The sequence below is a fragment of the Gekko japonicus genome, unplaced genomic scaffold (genome assembly GCF_001447785.1).
Source record: "Gekko japonicus isolate JY-2015 unplaced genomic scaffold, Gekko_japonicus_V1.1 scaffold76, whole genome shotgun sequence".
Taxonomy (NCBI): Eukaryota; Metazoa; Chordata; class Lepidosauria; order Squamata; family Gekkonidae; genus Gekko; species Gekko japonicus.
The window spans coordinates 280700-299808 of NW_015166420.1; the positions used below are offsets into that span (position 1 = coordinate 280700).

The following is a 19109-nucleotide window of genomic DNA, read 5'->3' on the forward strand; positions in this document are numbered from 1 at the left end:
GAGAGAGCGCGCGCATGTGTGCGCACGAGAGAGAGAGAGAGAGAGAGAGAGAGAGAGAGAGAGAGAGAGAGAGTTCTCTGTGTGGGGGGTAGTTCTCTCTCTCTCCCGTCTCCCCACCACCACCCGCCAAGACCCCAGCTGTTTTGCATCAGGGCATGAAAAGCGAGGATACGCCAGGGGGACGCAAGGCAGCCGATCAAACGATGCAGTTCAGTAAGGAAATAAACTAGATTTCCAAATTTATGGCTGGAAATGGTTGCCATTGATCAGCGGCGTTGACGGGCGATCGCGTCCCTTTGGGCTGAATGATTAGGAAAGCATATCTAAGCATTCAAGATGACTTCCCCTCCGCACCCCCCCTCCCCTCCCCTCCCTCCTTTAGCTGGATGTGTGTGTGCCTGCGTGTTCACGGCAAATGCTTCAAAAGTCTCTGGGTGAAAGGGGGGGGGGGGGGGAGGAGTCGATCTTTTTATCTAATTCTTTTTTTTCTCTTCTTCCCCCTCCCCCTTCCAGATGAAGTTTTAGGCAAGAGAAGAGCCTGTTCTCCCAACAGCAGCAGTGAATGTCCTCTGGAAAACAAGAAATCCCGGAGTGAGTCCCCAAAAGGTAGGTACTCTCTCTCTCTTTTTTTTTTTAAAAAAAGCAGCCTTCCAGTTTCAGAAGTGTGGGACGGTTGACATTTTGCCATGGGGGAGGGGGCAGAGGGGATCGGATGCTCGGAGCCTGGAGCCTGAGTCATCTTTCCTCTCCGCTCGGCTCAAAGGACTCTTCTTTTCTCCGATCAGCCAGCGAGAGAGACGTCCCTTAATGAGCATGACTCTTAATTTACGCCGACCCCCTATATCTCCTCCCCCCCCCCCAACCCGGGTAGGTCTGGTTAAGTTTCCTCATCTTTCCAAGTCTTCCATACCCAGATGAAAGCGCCATCATCACAAAAACGTCGCGTCTCGCTTCCCTTTCTTGCCGAATGCTCGAGATTAATAACGAAAGCAGCATGCGCCTCATTTCCTTCCATGTTGTTTGCTTCCCCCCCTCCGCTTTTTTCAGAGGAGGGATTTTTTCAAGTAGAAATTAAAAAGAAAAACAAGACAAAACTCTAGCCGGAGTGCAAAGAGTTACGTTGGGCATACCAAGGGCGGGAAGCATGTCTAATGGGATTTTAGCACCCACCCCCCACCCCAACTCTTATAACAGCAGAAAGCGTACCACAGACACACACACAGACCATGTCCTATCACAATATGCTTTGGAAACTCTTCCTTGCGTCAAAAGTAGTTTGCTGGGGTGGGGGGCGATGCTCCCTCTAAGCTGTGGAGTCTTGTGAGCAAAAATTCTATTTTGTGAGCTACAGGCATTAAAGTTGTGAGCGTGCGATTTGGCTCATATAAATCAGTTTTCTTTGGAGCCATCCTTCCTGAGCTGAGACAAAATGTGTGAGCCAGAGGCTAAAAAACCCTGTGAGCTAGCTCACACTCACTCAGCTTAGAGGGAACACTGGTGGGGGGTGGGGGAGGATCCTGTCCAGGAGACGCAAGACGGAATGCAGACTATCTGATCTAGTTGCAGGGTTCTACAGCACTGTACTTGCGTTCAGTTTGGGGGGGTTTCACCTCCTTTCCATATAGCTGACTTTTTGGAAGCGCTTTCTTTAAGGCTGGTGATACAGAGTAGGAGATGTGCTCTTATTTTATTTATATCCAGCCTTTCTCCCCTTTGGGGACCCAGAACTGCTTACACCATTCTCCTCCCCTCTGTTGTATCCTCACAACAACCATGCAAAGTAGGTTAGGTAGGCCTGGCCAAGAACACACGTGACTGGCCCAAGGTCACCCAGCAGGCTGCTGTGGCAGTGAGGGGACTGGAACCTGGGTTTCCCAGATCCAACCACTCCCCCAAGCTAGTTTTCATACACAGGATCCAGGGGTGGGACACTCTGTACTGGAGGAAGTGCCATCTCACAACGGGAACTGTTGGAGGTGGGAAGCGTCGAAGGGTCGGTACTGGGAAGTCACACACGGTGGCCACACAGCAGCGGAGGAGTGGGACTTTCAACCTTGACCTGGAAGTGCATGGCTGGGGCACCTCTTGCCGCTGAAAGGGAAGGTCTCGTGGTTTGGTGTAGTGGTTAGGAGCACGGACTCTAATCTGGGAGAACCGGGTCTGATTCCTCACTCCTCCACATGCAGCTGCTGGGTCAGTCACAAGTGCTCCCACAACTGTTGTCTCAAGGGCAGTTCTGGAAGGAGCTCTCTCAGCCCCACCTACCTCACAGGGTGTGTGTTGTGGGGAGGGGAAGGGAAGGGAAGGGAAAGGAGATTGTACCGTTCTGAGACTCCTTTGGGTAGTGAAGGACGGAGTATAAATCCCTCCTCCTCCTCCTCCTCCTCCTCCCCTCCTCCTCCTCCTCCTCCTCCTCCTCCTTCTAGTGTTGTGTATCCAGGAGCCCTAGATAAGCAGTGGAGGCCTGTAGGGCAGGTGGCAGGTGAGCATGATTTATAGGTAGGACCAGAAGAGAAAACAAGAATGTCTTCATTTCTCGCCTTGGGCCAGGAGTGCCTCATGTCTGGGAGGAGAGAGGAAAGACAGGTGCCCCTCTCAGAGGGCACTTTAGTTCATTAGGCTGAAACTAATTAGCTTTCAGTCATGCCCACGATTATGAGAATTGCTTCATGTTAGTGCCCAGGGAGGCCCAAAGCTCTGCCGTGCGGCATCTTTGCAGATAGTCAAGAGAACCTCCCAGGATCCCCTACACCTTTTTTTGTTCTTCCCACCTGGCCTGCACTCCTGGTTGGGAAGGAAGAAGGGCACACCTGGAGTTGCCTTATACTGAGTCAGACTGTGGTCCATCAAAGTCAGCATTGTCTACTCAGACCGGAAGCAGCTCTGCAGGGTCTCCAGCACAGGTCTATCACATCACCTCCTGCCTAGTTCGTTTTTAACTGGAGATGCCAGGGATTGAACCTGGGACCTTCTGCATGCCAAGCAGATGCTATGTGACTCCAGATTCGTGATGTGACTCTGGACTCAAGTCTTGGTCATTTTGCGTGGTGCTCCCACAATGCATCCTACGCCTACAGGGTCTTGCAGAAATGTTTGTCAGCTGACATAGGGGTGGTATTTCTCTGGCCAGATTTGGTAATGAATGTTTTGAAAAATGAAATGGAAGTTTGCTAGGGTTGGGGGAGAAAAGGACACCCCCTCCCCCGCCTCAGCTTCCTACTTGAAAGGCTAAAGGTTATTTCTTTCCCCTCTCTGCTCTGTTTGCAGTGTCATCTGTTTTTTTACAAGTCCTTGCTCACAAATTCATTTTTGCGATCTTAAGGACTAGTCACTTGCTTTAAAAACTAGCAGGGATTCTCAGGTTCTGACATTCGGCACCTCTTTCAGAACTTTCGTTTTGAGAGCCATGTGTTGAAGTGGGTACAGCATCAGACTAGGGGTTGAAATAGAAGAAAAGAGAAGAAGAGATTGGATTTATACCCCACCCTTCACTACCTGAAGAAGTCAGAGTGATTTACAATCTCCTTTCCCTTCCCCTCCCCACAACAGACACCCTGTGAGGTTGGTGGGGCTGAGAGAGCTCTTTTGAGAACTGCTCCTGAGAGAACAGCTCTGAAAGAACTTCTGACTGACCCAAGGTCACACCAGCAGCTGCATATGGAGGAGTGGGGAATCAAACCCAGTTCTCCCAGATTAGACTCTGCGCTCCTAACCACTACACTGAACTGGCTCTCAAGAGACAGAGGCCGTGGGGTCCATCCCATGGCTGCCAAGGCCATTTTAAAAAGCCACTGTGGTTCTCCAAAAATTGCCACAAGGCCCCAGTCAAAACCAGGTGCACAGCACAGTGGCCCCCAGAGCTCTTCTCCCCCCACACACCCATGCCTTTGCAACTGTTCCTGGACCTGAAAAGGCATGGGGGGGGGAAACAAGAGGAGGAGGAGGAGGAGATTGGAATTATAACCCGCCCTTCACTTGGAGTCTCAGAGCGGCTTTCAAACTCCTTTCCCTTCTCTTCCCCACAACAGACACCCTGTGAGGTAGGTGGGGCTGAGAGAGCCCTTTCAAGGACTGCTCTTTCAAGGACAGCTCTGACAGAACTATGGCTTGCCCAAGGTCATCCAGCAGCTGCAAGCGGAGGAGTGGGGAATCAAACCTGGTTCTCCCAGGTTAGAGTCCGTGCTCTTAACCACAACACCAGACTGGCTCTCTTGGGGGCGCCACACCATGCCCCTGAACTGGATCGGGGCCTTGCAGAAATTTTTAAAGAATGACAAAGGATTTTAAAGTGGCGTCGGCAAACTCAGGATGGATGGTCAGCCTCCATCACTTGTATTTTGCCTCAAGCATCTGGGAGAACCAGGTTCAGATCCTAATGCTGCCATGGAAGCTCGCTGGGTGACCTTGGGCTGGTCACAGACTCTTGGCCTAGCCTACTTTACGGGCTTGTTGTGAAGAGAAAACGGAGAAGCAGAGAATGTTGCAAGCCACTTTGGTTCCCCATCGGGGAGAAAAGCGGGGTATAAATGGAAACTGAAAACACAACCGGCTTCTGTAGTGCATTTACAGATGGGGGGGGGGGATAGAGCACCAGAGCCAGCAGGGCGGTGCAATGATCACCCCCCCCCCCGAAGAATCCAGTTTCCTCTTGCATCTTCTGTCTGCTGTCCTGAAGCCATTTTCCTCCGCTGGCCCAAATCCGCCTCTCCATTTCCTGTCTTGCCTCTCCCCCCCCCTCCGCTCCTCGGAGCTGCAATTAGACCGACATCAATATTCCAATAGGGATCCAGGTGGGACACTGAAATGCATTTTGCTCCGGGAGACGCCAGCTTATCGGAGGGGGACCAAAGTGCCCTTAACCTGTAAAACGCTGCTCTGCAGCAGCACTAATTTCCTCTTAATATGTTAGCAGGATCCGTCTGCAGGCTGTCTCCGACTCCTGCCCCCCCCTCCCCCCAGCCATGGCATCCTCTGAAAAATTAATCAAGGTGATAGCAGTTTAATCCATCTCTTGGAGAAGGCAGCTAAGCTTTAATCAGGCTTTCCCCGAGACCTGGCTATCCATCGCTTTGGAATCAATGCCGCTTATCCCAGACCCCAAATAAGACCACCGCCCCCCCCCCATCCCCGCACAAATTGAAGTTTCCCCCCCTGGCTCGGGCTACGCTCCCCTCTAATATTTGGACGGCTTCGGACTGGATCAACAGATTATCAAATAAGACTCGAGAGTGTTGGGAATGATCTTTGTGCCATTGCTTACCGGTGGAGGTTTAAATGAAAAGGACGCGAGGCATTTTCTCCTCCAGACAGGGAGCCCGAAAGGGTTTTTTTGCATTCCCCTGTAGTGGGTGGCTTGACATGGATGCACAACTCACCTTGGAGCTGTTTTTTGCTACCTTTTCTTCACCTGCTCTCTGCTTATGCCGGGGTAGCTTGCTAGGCTGGGCCCCACCTTTGCCTAGGGGCTTAGATTGCAGTGAACATCTCTGTAAGACTTTCTATTTCCTAGGGAAGCTGGCTGCCTGCCAACCTTCCCTCCCCTCTAGAGCCATTCATTGGCTGAGCTGCTGTGATGTCACAGAAGAGCTCATGAACATTCTAACCACAAAGTGAAAAGGAAGCATTTGGCAACAAATTCAGCTGCCGGGAGGGAAGTGAAAAGTCTGTTCGGTGGGGCTTTTATTTATTTATTCATTCAATTCATTTGTACCCCGCCTTCTCCCCAGGGGAGACCCAAAGTGGCTTACGCTGTTCCCCTTGCCTCCATGTTATCCTCACAACAACCCTGTGAGGTAGGTTAGGCTGAGAGAGCGTGACTGGTCCACAGTCACCCAGCAAGCTTCCATGGCACAAGCGGGGATTCGAATCTGCCTCTTTCAGATCCTAGTCCGACACTCTGAACCAATGTTCCCTCTAAGCTGTAGAGTCCTGTGAGCAAAAATTCTACTTTGTGAGCTACGGGCATTAAAGTTGTGAACGAGTGATTTGGCTACTGCATAAATTAGTGTGTTCTGGAGCCCTCCTTCCTGAGCCGAGACAAAAATGTGTGAGCTGGAGGCTAAAAAACTGTGAGCTAGCTCACACTAACTCAGCTTAGAGAGAACACTGCTCTGAACCATTACACCACCCTGCTCCTCTTTTGAACTGTGCCTTTTGAGAGAGCGTCTTCATTCAGGAAAGCTGTGCTCATTCTTGCTTGCCCAAAGCCCCTTCTGTCTCACAACTGCACCCTTGATCCTTCCTCTTACGGTATTGACCACAACTGCTGTGATGTCACAGGATGTTTCGCACACCACTTGAACTGCAGAGGGAAGATCAGGGTTGGACCATGCAGCTACTATGAGGGAAGAGAAAAATCAGTTTGGCGAGGGTTGGGAGAGAGCAACCTCTTAGGTGTGCCAACTGGCTGGCCGTGCCCGAGCTTCAAAGACGCTTTTCACCATCAACTTCTGATTCACCATGCTGCCTTCTCGCTGACGCACGTGCCCAGAGCAGGAAGGGAAAGGCAATTTCAAAGCAGCCCCCCAGAGGCAGCGGTCTTGTTGCGATGTTTTTTGAGGTCTCTCGTCTTCATGGTGGAGCTTTTTTGAGTGCATGCTGGGGGAGGGGGGGGATGAGGCTACAGAGTGAATTGCTCTCTTCTATCCTTCTGACAAGAAGGGGGGGCACACACACCTGTAAGGGGCTTCCGAGGCTTCCAGCAGAGCAGCAGAGTAACCTTCCTTTCCGCCCTCCCCAGCAAGCGTTCTGGAGATCAAACGCAAGCCCTATCTCAGTGGAAACAGGGGCTGCCTGAGCGCTCGCTGTCAAACCGAGCAGAACGTTCGCACGTCTAATATGGAAATACGAGCATATCAGAGGCTCCGAAGAGGGGCCGCGCTGGCAGGTCACGGAGGAAACGTTCTCCTCCGGAGACGACTCCCGCTCTCCCCTCTTCCCCCTCCAGACTGTGACACCAAGGCGCGGAGATCAGCTCTCCAGATACCCCAGTGCAGAGAAATGAAACTGCATTATTCGGGGAGGGGGGGGAAGGTTGTCGGAGTGGGCTCTCCTCCCCTTTCTGTTTTTGCAGCTGCAAAAAATAAATCCAGTAGAAGCTTTCTCTCTTTGGGGAGATTTTGAGCTGGGTTTCGGAGCTAGGTTTTGAGCAGAGGAGGGAGGGATGCATTGTCGCTGAGAGATTGTTTGGTTCCTGGTAGGCCTGATCGTTCCTGATCTGTACGCACCCACAAATCGAAACTCTGCCACGGGTGTGGTTGGGCGGGGTGGGGACATAGATAGGCCAGCACAGGGTGCTGTTTCGTGAGAATTAGCACTCTTCTATGGAGTGAAAGCTGAGATTTTCAAGAATCCCACTTTCCTAAATCGATGACTTCCTGTGTGGGTCTACAGAAAATAACAAGTCCTGCATGAGGGTTCTTCTGTTCACAGCAACCTGCTCTGTAGTGCATTGCAGAAATTAGATTTTAGAACAGAGGTCCCCAACTCTTTTTTTTAGCAAGAGGGCGCATCTGGAATTTCGAGAAGGGGTAAAGAGCACCACACCAAAATGGCCACTGCCTCCTCCTTCCTCACACCTCCTGGGAAGAAGGAAAGGCTGAAGGGGAAATGGCCACACACTGACTAAGGAGAGCCCAGCTGCTTTCCAGTCCTCAAGTTGCTCCAGTGGGAAAATACTTTCATTTGTATGAGGGGAGCCAATAACATGTGGCCGCCATCTTGGGGAACCCTGTTTTGGAAGGTAGTAGGCCACACGCATAGAGCCGAAGCAAAGCAGGGCCAATCCCTAAATCGTGTTTTCAGGGGTAGGTCAAGCTCAGCAGTAATTTCAGAATAATGCCTCTGCACATATGCAGAGTGTAGTCTATTGCTGAGAAGCCTGCTTCTGCGTTCCAGGGTTCAGGGCGCAAAGTGCTCCAGGTCATAGTGTGGCTTCTTTGGAAGAATGCCCTTCCCAGGCACGTCTCCGTTCAGAAACGTAACAACACTGACCATTACCTGCCTTTGCGGCAGGGGAGAGAGCAGCCATTGTGGGCAGATTTTTAAAGTTTTGCTGCCCGTTTCTTATGGGGAGATTCTGAGGAAAGGTTTTGCCGTAACCAGTGAAACAGATGTGCACAGCTGGCTTTCAGGGTTCTGTGTAGAGTTGTACGAAGGGGCCTCTTTAAATGTCTTTAAAGCCTCAGTTCACACGTGCAGGAGAACGAGGCGTAGAGATGCCGACTTGGTGGAGCGGACTGTACCGCTTCACACTCGGGGTGGAGGTTGGAACACTCCTAGGTAAGGTAAAAGTAAAGGTCCCCTTGCTCGAAAGCCAGTCGAGTCCGACTCTAGGGTTGCGGTGCTCATCTCCGCTTCAAAGCCGAAGAGCCAGCGCTGTCCGAAGACGTTTCCGTGGTCATTTGGCCGGCATGACTAAACACCGAGGCGCATGGAACGCTGTTACCTTCCCACCGAAGTAGTACCTATTTATCTACTTACAATTTCTTGCTTTCGAACTGCTAGGCTGGCAGGAGGGAACACTCCTAGGTTTAAAAGAAAAAGAAATCTCCCCACAGATAGAAAGGGAAGTAAAGAGGACCGGTTGAACTCTTCACCCTGCAGGGCTAGGTTTCTGTCTGCATGGAGATTTTTTTTTAACGTAAAGGAACTTCCAAAGCCGGAATCTACCACCTGTAGTCCAAATCTCGGTCCATTCTGCCATTTCAACATCTTACCACTTCGCTGTCGCCTCATTTTACCATATGTGTGAACCAGATCTGTAAGGTACCAGCTGGATCTTAGAAAAAACTTGTTGACAGTCAGAGTTGTGCAGCAGTGGAATCAGCTGCATGGGTAGGTGGTGAGCTCCCCCTCCCTGGCAGTCTTGAAGCGGCGGCTGGACAAACACTGGTCAGGGATGCTCTCGGCTGATCCTGCATTGAGCGGGGGTTCGACTAGATGGCCTCTATGGCCCCTTCCAACTCTGTGTGGTTCTATGCTTCAGACCTTAGTAGGACAGAAGGGCAGCCAGCATGGGATGGATCGGGCTGGGGGAACATGCAAATGGAAAGATCATTCGAGAGCCCTCCGAGTCTCTTGCTGAGTTGGCATGGGGCCCCGCCAGGTTGGGGGCTGTGTTCACGACAGGAAAAGGAAGCTGCCTTATATTGAATCAGCCCATCCAGTTCAGTCTTGTCTACTCACACTGGCAGGGGCTCTCCAGGGGCTCAGGCTGAGGTCTTTCACATCACCTGTTGTTGTTGTTCAGTCGCACAGTCGAGTCTGACCCTTTGCGACCCCATAGACCACATCACATCACGCCAGGCCCTCCTGTCTTCCGTCGTGCTCCTGAGTTTGCTTAATTTCATGTCCGTTGTCTCGATAACACTGTCTAACCATCTCATCCTTTGCCGCCCCCTTCTTCTTTGACCTTCAGTCTTTCCCAGCATCAGGGTCTTCTCCAGTGAGTACGCCCTTCTCCTTTGGTGGCCAAAGTATTTGAGAATAGATAGGAACTCTTGGTCTGGGGCAGGTGATGCTCCGTATTCTTGGTGCTTGGAGGGGGCGACAGTGGGAGGGCTTCTAGTGTCCTGGCCCCACTGCTGGACCTCCTGATGGCACCTGGTATTTTTGGCCACTGTGTGACACAAAGTGTTGGACTGGATGGGCCATTGGCCTGATCCAACAGTGGCTTCTCTTATGTTCTTATGCTCTTCTACGGAGGCGTGGGCCCCTCCCCGAGCTTTCTTTGTAGAATTTCCCCCGCTGCCTTGGAGTAGGCTGTGAGTTGCTTTCTCGATTCTCTTGGAGCGTGGCCAGATTGAAAGCCAGAAAGGGTCCCTCCATCCTGGCCAAGTGGCTGCTCGTAAAGTTAGAATAAAACGGCAGCTCTGGCTCTTAGCGGGCCTCTTAATGGATCCAGGCCTAATGCTCTTCTCGGCTGGCACCGGCAGTGAGGTTCCGTGCCAGGTCCCCTCCATGCTCAGGCTATGGTTCCTGTCCAAAACCGCCACCGGAAAGGTCACCGGCAGAGTTCACAGGGATGCTATTTACGCCGAAGCCAGAGGGAACGGCAGAGCCGCGTCTCTCCGCGGCATCTGCGTCGGGAGCAAAGCAGAAGGCTGGACAGCTGCTGTTGTCTAGGCCTTGCCCTCGGAGCGGCTTCGCCAGAGACTGCGTCGCACCTGGCGGCAACCGAAGCGCCGACGCGATCAATCTCCCGCATTAGCCCGCCGACGCTAAAGACAAAAGCAGACGGCGATGGCACCGCAGAGCAGGAATTATCTTGGGCTGAGTCTGGGGGGAAATCTCCCCTTTAAAGCGCCACAAATCTCACTGCTTTTCTCTGTGCTCGGTCTCCACCTTGCCCCCCGACATCTTCTTTGGGGCACATTGGGAGGAGTTGACCACAATTAGAAATGGGGCCATCTTCTCTGCCTCTCTGCTTCCATCTCCCCCTTCTCCATCTTCAGGGGGTGAAGCCCTCCCAGCCTGCAAAAGCCAGTGATTTCAACTCTTCTCCCCCCCCTTAAATTGAGGTCCTTTTTTCACAGATTGAGCTAAGAGCCTCCGAGCGGGAGGCTGAGACAGTTGGCGTGTTTGTGAGCTCTCTCCGGGGAGGCGGGTGGGCGGGTGAGCGTGGGAGGCCTTGTCAGTCAGTCGAGAGGAGTGGCGGCGGCGGTGGCGGCGATGGAAGCGGCGGGAATAGAGGAGGGAGGGGGAATTCCAAAGCCGTTGCTCCTTCCTTCCCTGGGGTGTAGGCCACCTGCTCCGCGTATGCTCCCCAGTTAACACCCCCTCCTCATTCACTTTTGGAGGCAACAGGTCTTTGAAGCCCCTGGGCTAGGGTACCCAACTCCAGGGAGGGGAATTCCTGGAGATTTGGGGCTGGATCAATGCTCCCTCTAAGCCGTGGAGTCCTGTGAGCAAAAACTCTACTTTGTGAGCTCCTGGCATTAAAGTCGTGAGCGAGCGATTTGGCTGCTGCATAAATTAGTTTGCTCTGGAGTCCTCCTTCCTGAGCTAAGGCAAAAACGTGTGAGCCGGAGGCTTAAAAAGTGAGAGCTAGCTCACACTAACTCACCTTAGAGGGAACACTAGTCTGGAGATCACTTGTGATTCCAGGAGAAATCCAGGTCCCACCTGGAGGTTGGCAAGCCCACCCTGGCCTGGAACTTTGGGCAGTTGGAGTCAAGATGGGAGGTTTTACTGACCAGGGCGCATTGGAAGCATGTTTTCCCCCAGCTGATGGGGAGGGCCCGTCAATGGCGAGGGTCAGATTCGGGTGTGTGTGGGGGGAAGGCTGCTGCGTTTCCCAGTGGTCCGGCCTCAAGGGGTAGGGTGCCAGCGCTGGCTTGGGGAATACCTGGAGATTTGGGGGTGGAGCCTAAGGAGGGCGGGGTTTTTGGGGGGAGAAGTCAACGAGGTGTAATGGCACGGGGCCCGCCCTCCGAAGCAGCCATTTTCTCCAGACGAACTGATCTCTGGCGCCTGGAGATGGGTTGTGATTCCGGGAGATCTCCAGCTCATAGCTGGAGGTTGGTAACCTTACTCAAGGGAGGGTGAGACATGTGCTTGCGAGGGAGATGGCAGAAATGGCAAAAGAGGCAAGATGTGCGTGGGCCAGTTACCGCGTGGGGGGATACTGCTGGGACCTCAGTATATCGTTGGGCTGATCCGAGTTCTGTGCTGGAATGCCTCAGAAGGCTCTGGGTGAGGAATTTTTTAAGGGAAATGTTTAAAATAAACAGTGGCGGTAGCCCCCAAGCCTCCCTCTCTGGCTGTTCTTTCTGCTCCCTGTCCAAAGAGCACAGAGGGGCACGGCTTTAAGGCCTCCCTCGTCTAATACCAGAGCTGATGTCAGGAAAAAGGCAGCCTTCCTCTTCAGGCCGACAGTCTGCTCTTCCCCTCCCATGTACGGCCGCACGAGAGCCAGCACGGTGTTGTGGTCAGTGCTGGGTTGGGACTGGAGAGGCCTGGGTTCAGATCCCTGCTCAGCCACACACCCTGCCTTGGGCTTGCTTTGTGAGGATAAGAAGGGACAACCCTTATGTCCGAGAGCCACTGTGGTGTGGTGGTTAGGAGTGTTGGACTAGCATCCGGGAGACCCAAGTTTGAATCCCTACTCGTGCCATGGAAACTCGCTGGGTGACCTTGGGCCAGTCACACTCTCAGCCTAACCTACCTCACAGGGTTGCTGTGAGGATAAAATGGAGGAGAGGAGAACAATATTAAGCCACTTTGGGTCCCCGTTGGAGAGGAAGGTGGGGTACAACTGAATTAAATGAATAAAGACGTTTATTAAACGATTCCCGCCCAACCCAGATGTAGGAGGGGGCCCCCGCGGAAGACCCCACTTAAGTCTTTCTGTGTAGCCCTGTGGTAGGAGCAGCTCAAACCCGGTCTGTTTTGGTGTTGAGACAACTGGGGAAAGATGAGAGGATTCCCACTGCCTCCTCCTACCTATCTCCCCTTGGGTGGCCATTTTGAATTTGCACCTCGAGCGGCCATTTTGAATTTCCGCCAACACAGCAGCCCAGTTGCTTTCAGCACAGCCGGTCGGTCGATTGTCACATCCCGCAACCCCGTGCTCACGAAAGCCAAGGGGGAACCTGGGGAGTATGCAAGGTCATCGTTAATAGATAATTATCTAATTCAGTTAACGAGCTGGCAGTCCTCAGGAAGCTGCCGTGGGGGGAGAGTACATTTCAGGGGCTGCCTCCTCCTCAGCTTGCGCACTCTCTTTGTGTGTGTCTCTCCCCCCCCCCCCCCCCAGTTTGATTTCCCAAGGATTTTTCTGTTTTGAGTTCCTCTGAGTAATGAAAAGCTTTGGCCTGTGGGGATGATCAGAGATAAAACAGCTCCGGAGCAGACGCTTGCCAAAGCGGCGGAACGGTAATTACCACCAAGTTCTGCTTACAGTAAACAAACTGTCGCCCAGCCTGGTTTTTATCTTCCCATGTGACGAGTGCCCTGCCGCACCTTCGCAGTGGTGGCTGAAGGAGAAAAGGAGATCCCGCCTTGTTTCAGGGTGGCAGCGAGAGCTGGGAGCCAGAGACAAGACTTGGTTTGCTGTGATCGATCCATCCGTTTTGTCCTTTGAGAAACTGGCGTGGTGTAGGAAAAGAAATTCAGCCTTGCAGCAGCCCTGCAAGGTAGACTGGGCTGAGAGACGGCAGTCCCTGGGTCACTGTTACATGGTGAAAGGGCTATTGTGTTGGGTGGCCTCTACTGGCTAGGACAGCAAATCATTACAAAGGGGGTGTTACGGGATTAAAATGGTTTTGACTACGTATGATGACCAGGGAAGGGAAGGGAAGGCAAGGTGGGGGAAAGCTTTACTGGCTTTTCCTTAGAAATCAATCTTTGACGCTGATGTTTTCAAAAAGGGAAGAGAGCTGCCCCAAACCAGACCCTTGCACCTTTAGGATCAGTTTTTCAGACAGGCCTCTGGTGACTCCATGTGACGGTAGGGCCTACTTTGATCTCTTATTTGCCGACCAGGGAAGAGTCTTGAGTGAGTGACCCTGTGAGATGCTAAGAGAGGGAAGGTTGCTGGCGTCACCTGTTCCTCGGTACCAGGCTCCTCGAGGCCTAACAGTCACCCAGGGAGTTCCGGGGCTGCAGGGAGACTTGGGTCTTCCTGATCCGAGACTGATGCTCTGCCCTCTAAACCATGCTGACGTTCGGGGAGGAAAATTCTCGGGGGTTCCTTGCCCTTTGCCCTTCGTTTACACCTGCGCTCTGTGGCAAGAACCAAAAAGATTCTCGCATTTGTTTTCTGTCCCCGCGAGTATTTCGCTCGGGCATTCTTTTCCATGCCGAACCGATCCGAGAAAACGTAGGATGGGCCTCTTCCTCAGTTGCCACCTGAGCGTGTCACCAAGAGTGCCTGTACGATGGGGAAACATGCCTTTTACATTTCAGGTATACCACAGTGTGCAAAGAGGCCTTTTGACAGCAGATTGTTGGTGTCGGTTGTCTATTCGACTAGGGACATGTGTGCGGTGGTGGCCGTGGGGTGAGGGAATGCACCCTGTGGCTTCGTACACTGCGCAGTGCATTGCTTGAGCATTGTTTCTGCGCCGAGGGTGTGCAAAGGAGGTGGCCCACCTGAGCTCCTGCCTCCCTCCTTTTCCTCTCACCTTTTGTTTTGCCTTTCTCTGTCCAAGTGGGCATCCATATACATCTTTTCCTTTTTTTAACCTTCTGCACTTCAGAGAATTCCCACACGCCACTGCTGGAGGGGGCCGTGAGTCAGATGACCCCAGAGGAGCACTACCGGCGGATGATGTCGGCTCTCAATGAACACGGCGCCTTCGAGGAGCAGCAGCAGCAGCGTCTCTACCAGCTGGCCAACAGCATGGCGGTTCCCAGCCACAGCGGTGAGGGCAGTTTCATTTCACTCGGGTGCCTGTCTGCAACTCTGCTTGGGTGATTCCCCCCCCCACTCGCCCCCAAACTGTTTTTCTGGGGAGCCCCAGAGTTCCCTGCAAGCTTAACAAGGGGTCTACAGCCAACGTGGAACTTCTCTGAAAAGTCAACTGGTCCTCCCTTTATGGATCTCCTCCTGTAAACGGAGCCTTTTGCATGGCTCTAAGATGCGCTCGCAATACATGCCGGGGGACAGAGACATCTGAAATGAACTGTGGGGCTGGACTAGATGGACCCCTGGTCTGATCCTGCAGGGCTCTTCCTATGTTCTTATTGGGGAAGGCCTTGGCCTCTCTGCCCTGTTGCTGGTCCTCCGGAGGAACTGGTTGGCCTCTGTGTAAGCCAGGATGTTGGACTAGATGGACCACTGCTCTGATCCAGCAGGGCTCTTCTGATGTTCTAATGAAGGCCTTGGCCTCTAGGCCCTGTTGTTGGCCCTCTAGAGGAACTGGTTGGCCACTGTGTGAGCCAGGATGCTGGACTAGATGGAGTGCTAGTCTGATCCAGCAGGGATCTTCTGATGTTCTTATGAAGGCCTTGGCCTCTAGGCCCTGTTGTTGGCCCTCTAGAGGAACTGGTTGGCCACTGTGTGAGCCAGGATGCTGGACTAGATGGAGTGCTAGTCTGATCCAGCAGGGATCTTCTGATGTTCTTATGAAGGCCTTGGCCTCTAGGCCCTGTTGTTGGCCCTCTAGAGGAACTGGTTGGCCACTGTGTGAGCCAGGATGCTGGACTAGATGGAGTGCTAGTCTGATCCAGCAGGGATCTTCTGATGTTCTTATGAAGGCCTTGGCCTCTAGGCCCTGTTGTTGGCCCTCTAGAGGAACTGGTTGGCCACTGTGTGAGCCAGGATGCTGGACTAGATGGAGTGCTAGTCTGATCCAGCAGGGATCTTCTGATGTTCTTATGAAGGCCTTGGCCTCTAGGCCCTGTTGTTGGCCCTCTAGAGGAACTGGTTGGCCACTGTGTGAGCCAGGATGCTGGACTAGATGGACCACTGGTCTGATCCAGCGGGGCTCTTCTGATATTCTTATTGGGAAAGGCCTTGGCCCCTGTGCCTTGTTGTTGACCATCCAGAGGAACTGGTTGGCCACTGTGTGAGACAGGATGCTGGACTAGATGGACCACTGGTCTCATCCAGCAGGGCTCTTCTTACGTCAGCTCACTGACATTCAGTGTGGCCACTGAGAGGCAGGGCAAGGGGGCATGCCTTCTCTCTGAGGAGTCTTCGACTGGATCACAAATAAAGCTGGACTTCTTTTCCTAGGAAATCAGACACGGAGCTTAATGTCTGCTCCAAAACCTGTTTTTGTCGCTCAGGGCTCAGTCTCAGAACATGGGAGGCGACCACTGGGTGTCGGGTAGCAGGCAGCGGTGCTGCAGTTGGTTGTTGAAACCTGGGTGGGGTTCACACTTTCAGGCCTTGGGCGAAACCGTCAGTTAGCAGGTGTGGATGTGCGACTGGGGCAGGAGGGGGTATTGCAAGAGGATCCACCCATGTGGATGCAAAGAGCAGAAGCAGGGTCCAATCTCAGCTTGGAGAGCAGGCCGTTTAATGCCCCAGCACCCCCTTCTGCAGATCAAGCACGGGTAATTTATTTTCCAAGCAGGCTTGTGGCAAAGACGTTTTGGTGTTGGACTCAAAACATTGAAATGGCATGGGAAGGTGAAGGGAATTTCCAGACCATTTATCAGCCCCCATTTTGCAGTAAAAATAACCCATTAAACCCTAAGGATTGTGAAAACATCATCTGAGGCACATCTCCCATAGGCCCAGTGTGGCATAGCAGTTAGACTGTTAGAATAGGAACTCGGAGAGCTGGGTTCGAAGCCCCACTCCACCAAGAAGCTTGCTGGGCGACCCTGGGCCCGTCAGTCTATCTTACCTCACAGCGACTACAAGGATGGACGGCTTCAAAAGGGAATTAGATAAGCATATGGAGCAGAGGTCCATCAGTGGCTATTAGCCACAAGGTATAGATAGGGGCTCTGGGGCAAGTGATGCTCTGTCTTCTTGGTGCTTGGGGGGGGGTGTCAACAGTGGGAGGGCTTCTAATGTCCTGGCCCCACTGGTGGACCTCCTGATGGCACCTGGTATTTCTGGCCACTGTGTGACACAGAGTGTTGGACTGGATGGGCCTTTGGCGTCTCTTATGTTCTTATGTTGTTGGGAGGATAAAACTGGGCTGAGGGTTCCTGAGCTCTTTGGTGTAAGGGCAGGATAGAAACATACTAGAGAGAGAGAGACGTGGCCTTAGGGTCTGAAAAGGTGAGGAATAGTCCTACGAAGGACCCTCCGCTGTTGTTCCGCACAGTCTCTCCCTTTTGATTCCATGAAAAGCATCTGTATGTAACACGGAGGGCTTTTCATAGTTCTGCTTTAACTTAACCCAAGTCTGGCTGGGGGAGAATGGGGGGGGGAGTGTTGAGAGAGAGAGAGAGATGGAGAGGGAGAGAGAGGAGTTGAAAAGGAAGACGCTTCCTCCTCCATGTGGCAAATCCGCACTCTGACAGATCCTCCCTGGAATGTTGCCCTGAAGGATGCCGGAGGGCATCTTTCTGCCTTCTACCTTTTCTGGCAGCTGGGAAGGAATCAGCCGGGGGTTGTCAACCCGTTCTGCCGGGCGCCACCGCAATTTGAGACAGGCGGCTTGTTGCTGCAACAGGGTCCCGGAGACAGAATTAATATACCGGCTCTGCAGGTTCCACCGGCTTCCGTTTAGCACACCCTTAACAAGGTTTGCTCTGAGACGGCTCCAGAGGCCCTTGGGATTTCCTTCCCGACGGAAGGTCCAACCATATGTCCCCCTCAGTGCTCCCTCTAAGCTATGGAGTCCTGTGAGCAAATATTTGTGAGCTACTGGCAAGAAGAAGGAGAAAAAGAAGAGGAGATTGGATTTATTCCCTGCCCTTCACTCGGGAGTCTCAGAGTGGTTTACAAACTCCTTCCCCTTCCCCTGCCCAAAACAGACACCCTGTGAGGTAGCTCTTTCAAGAGCTCTTTCAAGAACTGCCCTTTCAAGGACAGCTCTTGTCAGAACTATGGCTTGCCCAAGGTCATCCAGCAGCTGCAAGTGGAGGAATGGGGAATCAAACCGGTTCTCCCAGATTAGAGTCCTTGGAAGTCTCCCATCCACATACTAACCAGGGCTCACCCTTCTTAGCTTCTGAGATCTGACGAGATCAGGCTAGCCTGGGCCATTCAGGTCAGGGTATATCAGTGTTCCCTCTAAGCTGAGTCAGTGTGAGCCGGCTCACAGTTTTTTAGCCTCCAGCTCACACATTCCTGTCTTGGCTCAGGAAGGATGGCTCCAGAGCAAACTAACTGATGCAGTAGCCAAATGAGTAGACTTCCAAGGAATTCCAGGGTTTGCTATGCAGAGACAGCCAATGGCAAACTGTCTGTTTGTCTCTACCCTGACCTGGATGTCCCAGCTTAGCTCGATCTCGTCAGATCTCAGAAGCTAAGCAGGCTCGGTCCTGGTTAGTATTTGGATGGGAGACCACCGAGAAAGTCCAGGGTCGCTATGCAGAGGCGGGCAACAGCAAACTTCCTCTGAATGTCTCTTGCCAAAACCTATAAGTCAGCTGTAACTTGATGGCCCTTTCCACCGCCACCCTCTCCAAGTACAAACCTGCCATCTGTAGGGATGGATCCTTGCTATTACTTTAATACTACTTTACACAGAGAGTGATTAAAATGTGGAATTCGCTGCCAGAGGATGTAGCGGTGGCCACAGGAATAAACAGCTTTAAAAGGGATTAGATAGATCCATGGAGGAGAAGTCTTTTCAATGGCTACTGAGGCATGGTGACTGAGGGGAACCTCCACGTTCAGAGGCAGTCAGCCTCTGAATCTCAAGGCCAGGAGGCAGCATCAGGGGAAGGCCTTGGCCTCTCTGCCCTGTCGTTGGCTGTCCATAGGAACTGGCTGGCCCCTGTGTGAGACAGGATGCTGGACTAGACGGACCTCCACTGGTCTGATTCAGCAGGGCTCTTCTTAGGTTCTTAGGCCAAGCTTCCTCTTTCTGGTCACCTGTAGGCAGTTGTTTACCAGCCACCGGCCACTGGGCAAATGGCTATCTGCAAGCCTTTCCCTAACTCAGGCCCAGTCGGCCAACAGAGCTTCCTTTCATCTTAGGAGCAGAAACAGGGGGTAGGGTTGGGGGAGATGCTCGGTTAGTCTGGGCATAAATTTTATTTCTGTCCATGCAAAAACATCGATTGTCTGTGGGCATGCCCAGTGGCACCAACGAGCCTTTTAATAATTTAGGGAACCGTTTTTGCTTTAATTGGCTGCCTGGCCTTCCCCCCACTCCCCCCCCCCCCCCCCGCACGCTATTCCACATTAACATTAATCCCCGCATTCTCAATTCTCCGTGCCTGGAACCGCCATCCCCCGTAGCATCCGTGTGTCAATCACTCTTGATTTCCAAACCGTCGGAGAGGGTAGCATTGTAAATAACACATAGGCTCGGTAGATGTGCGTGTGCGGCTGGGGAAGAGGGATGGGAAGCGAGAGAGCGAGGAAGGAGAGCGAGGGGGGGAGAGGCTCCGGTGGATTGTTGCGGTCATTCGGGATCAATGCCGCTCCTGGAACTGGCAGCGCTTCAGGCTTCTAAATTACAGGGGGGCCCTTCCCTCCCCCATGCAATAAGGCACGACCTGCCTTTTTCAGATAATTAATTTATAAA

General features: G+C 52.7%; 1 protein-coding gene across 3 annotated transcripts in view; it reads left to right on the forward strand.

The window, feature by feature from the left end:
• SAMD11 (sterile alpha motif domain containing 11) overlaps nt 1–19109 on the forward strand; it is a 207049-nt gene that overhangs the window by 133066 nt on the left and 54874 nt on the right. For all 3 annotated transcript variants that reach the window (XM_015411667.1, XM_015411668.1, XM_015411666.1), the window contains 2 exons: nt 514–606; nt 14202–14366. In XM_015411667.1, the coding sequence (XP_015267153.1) occupies nt 514–606; nt 14202–14366 (258 nt within the window). The remainder of the gene's footprint in view (nt 1–513; nt 607–14201; nt 14367–19109) is intronic.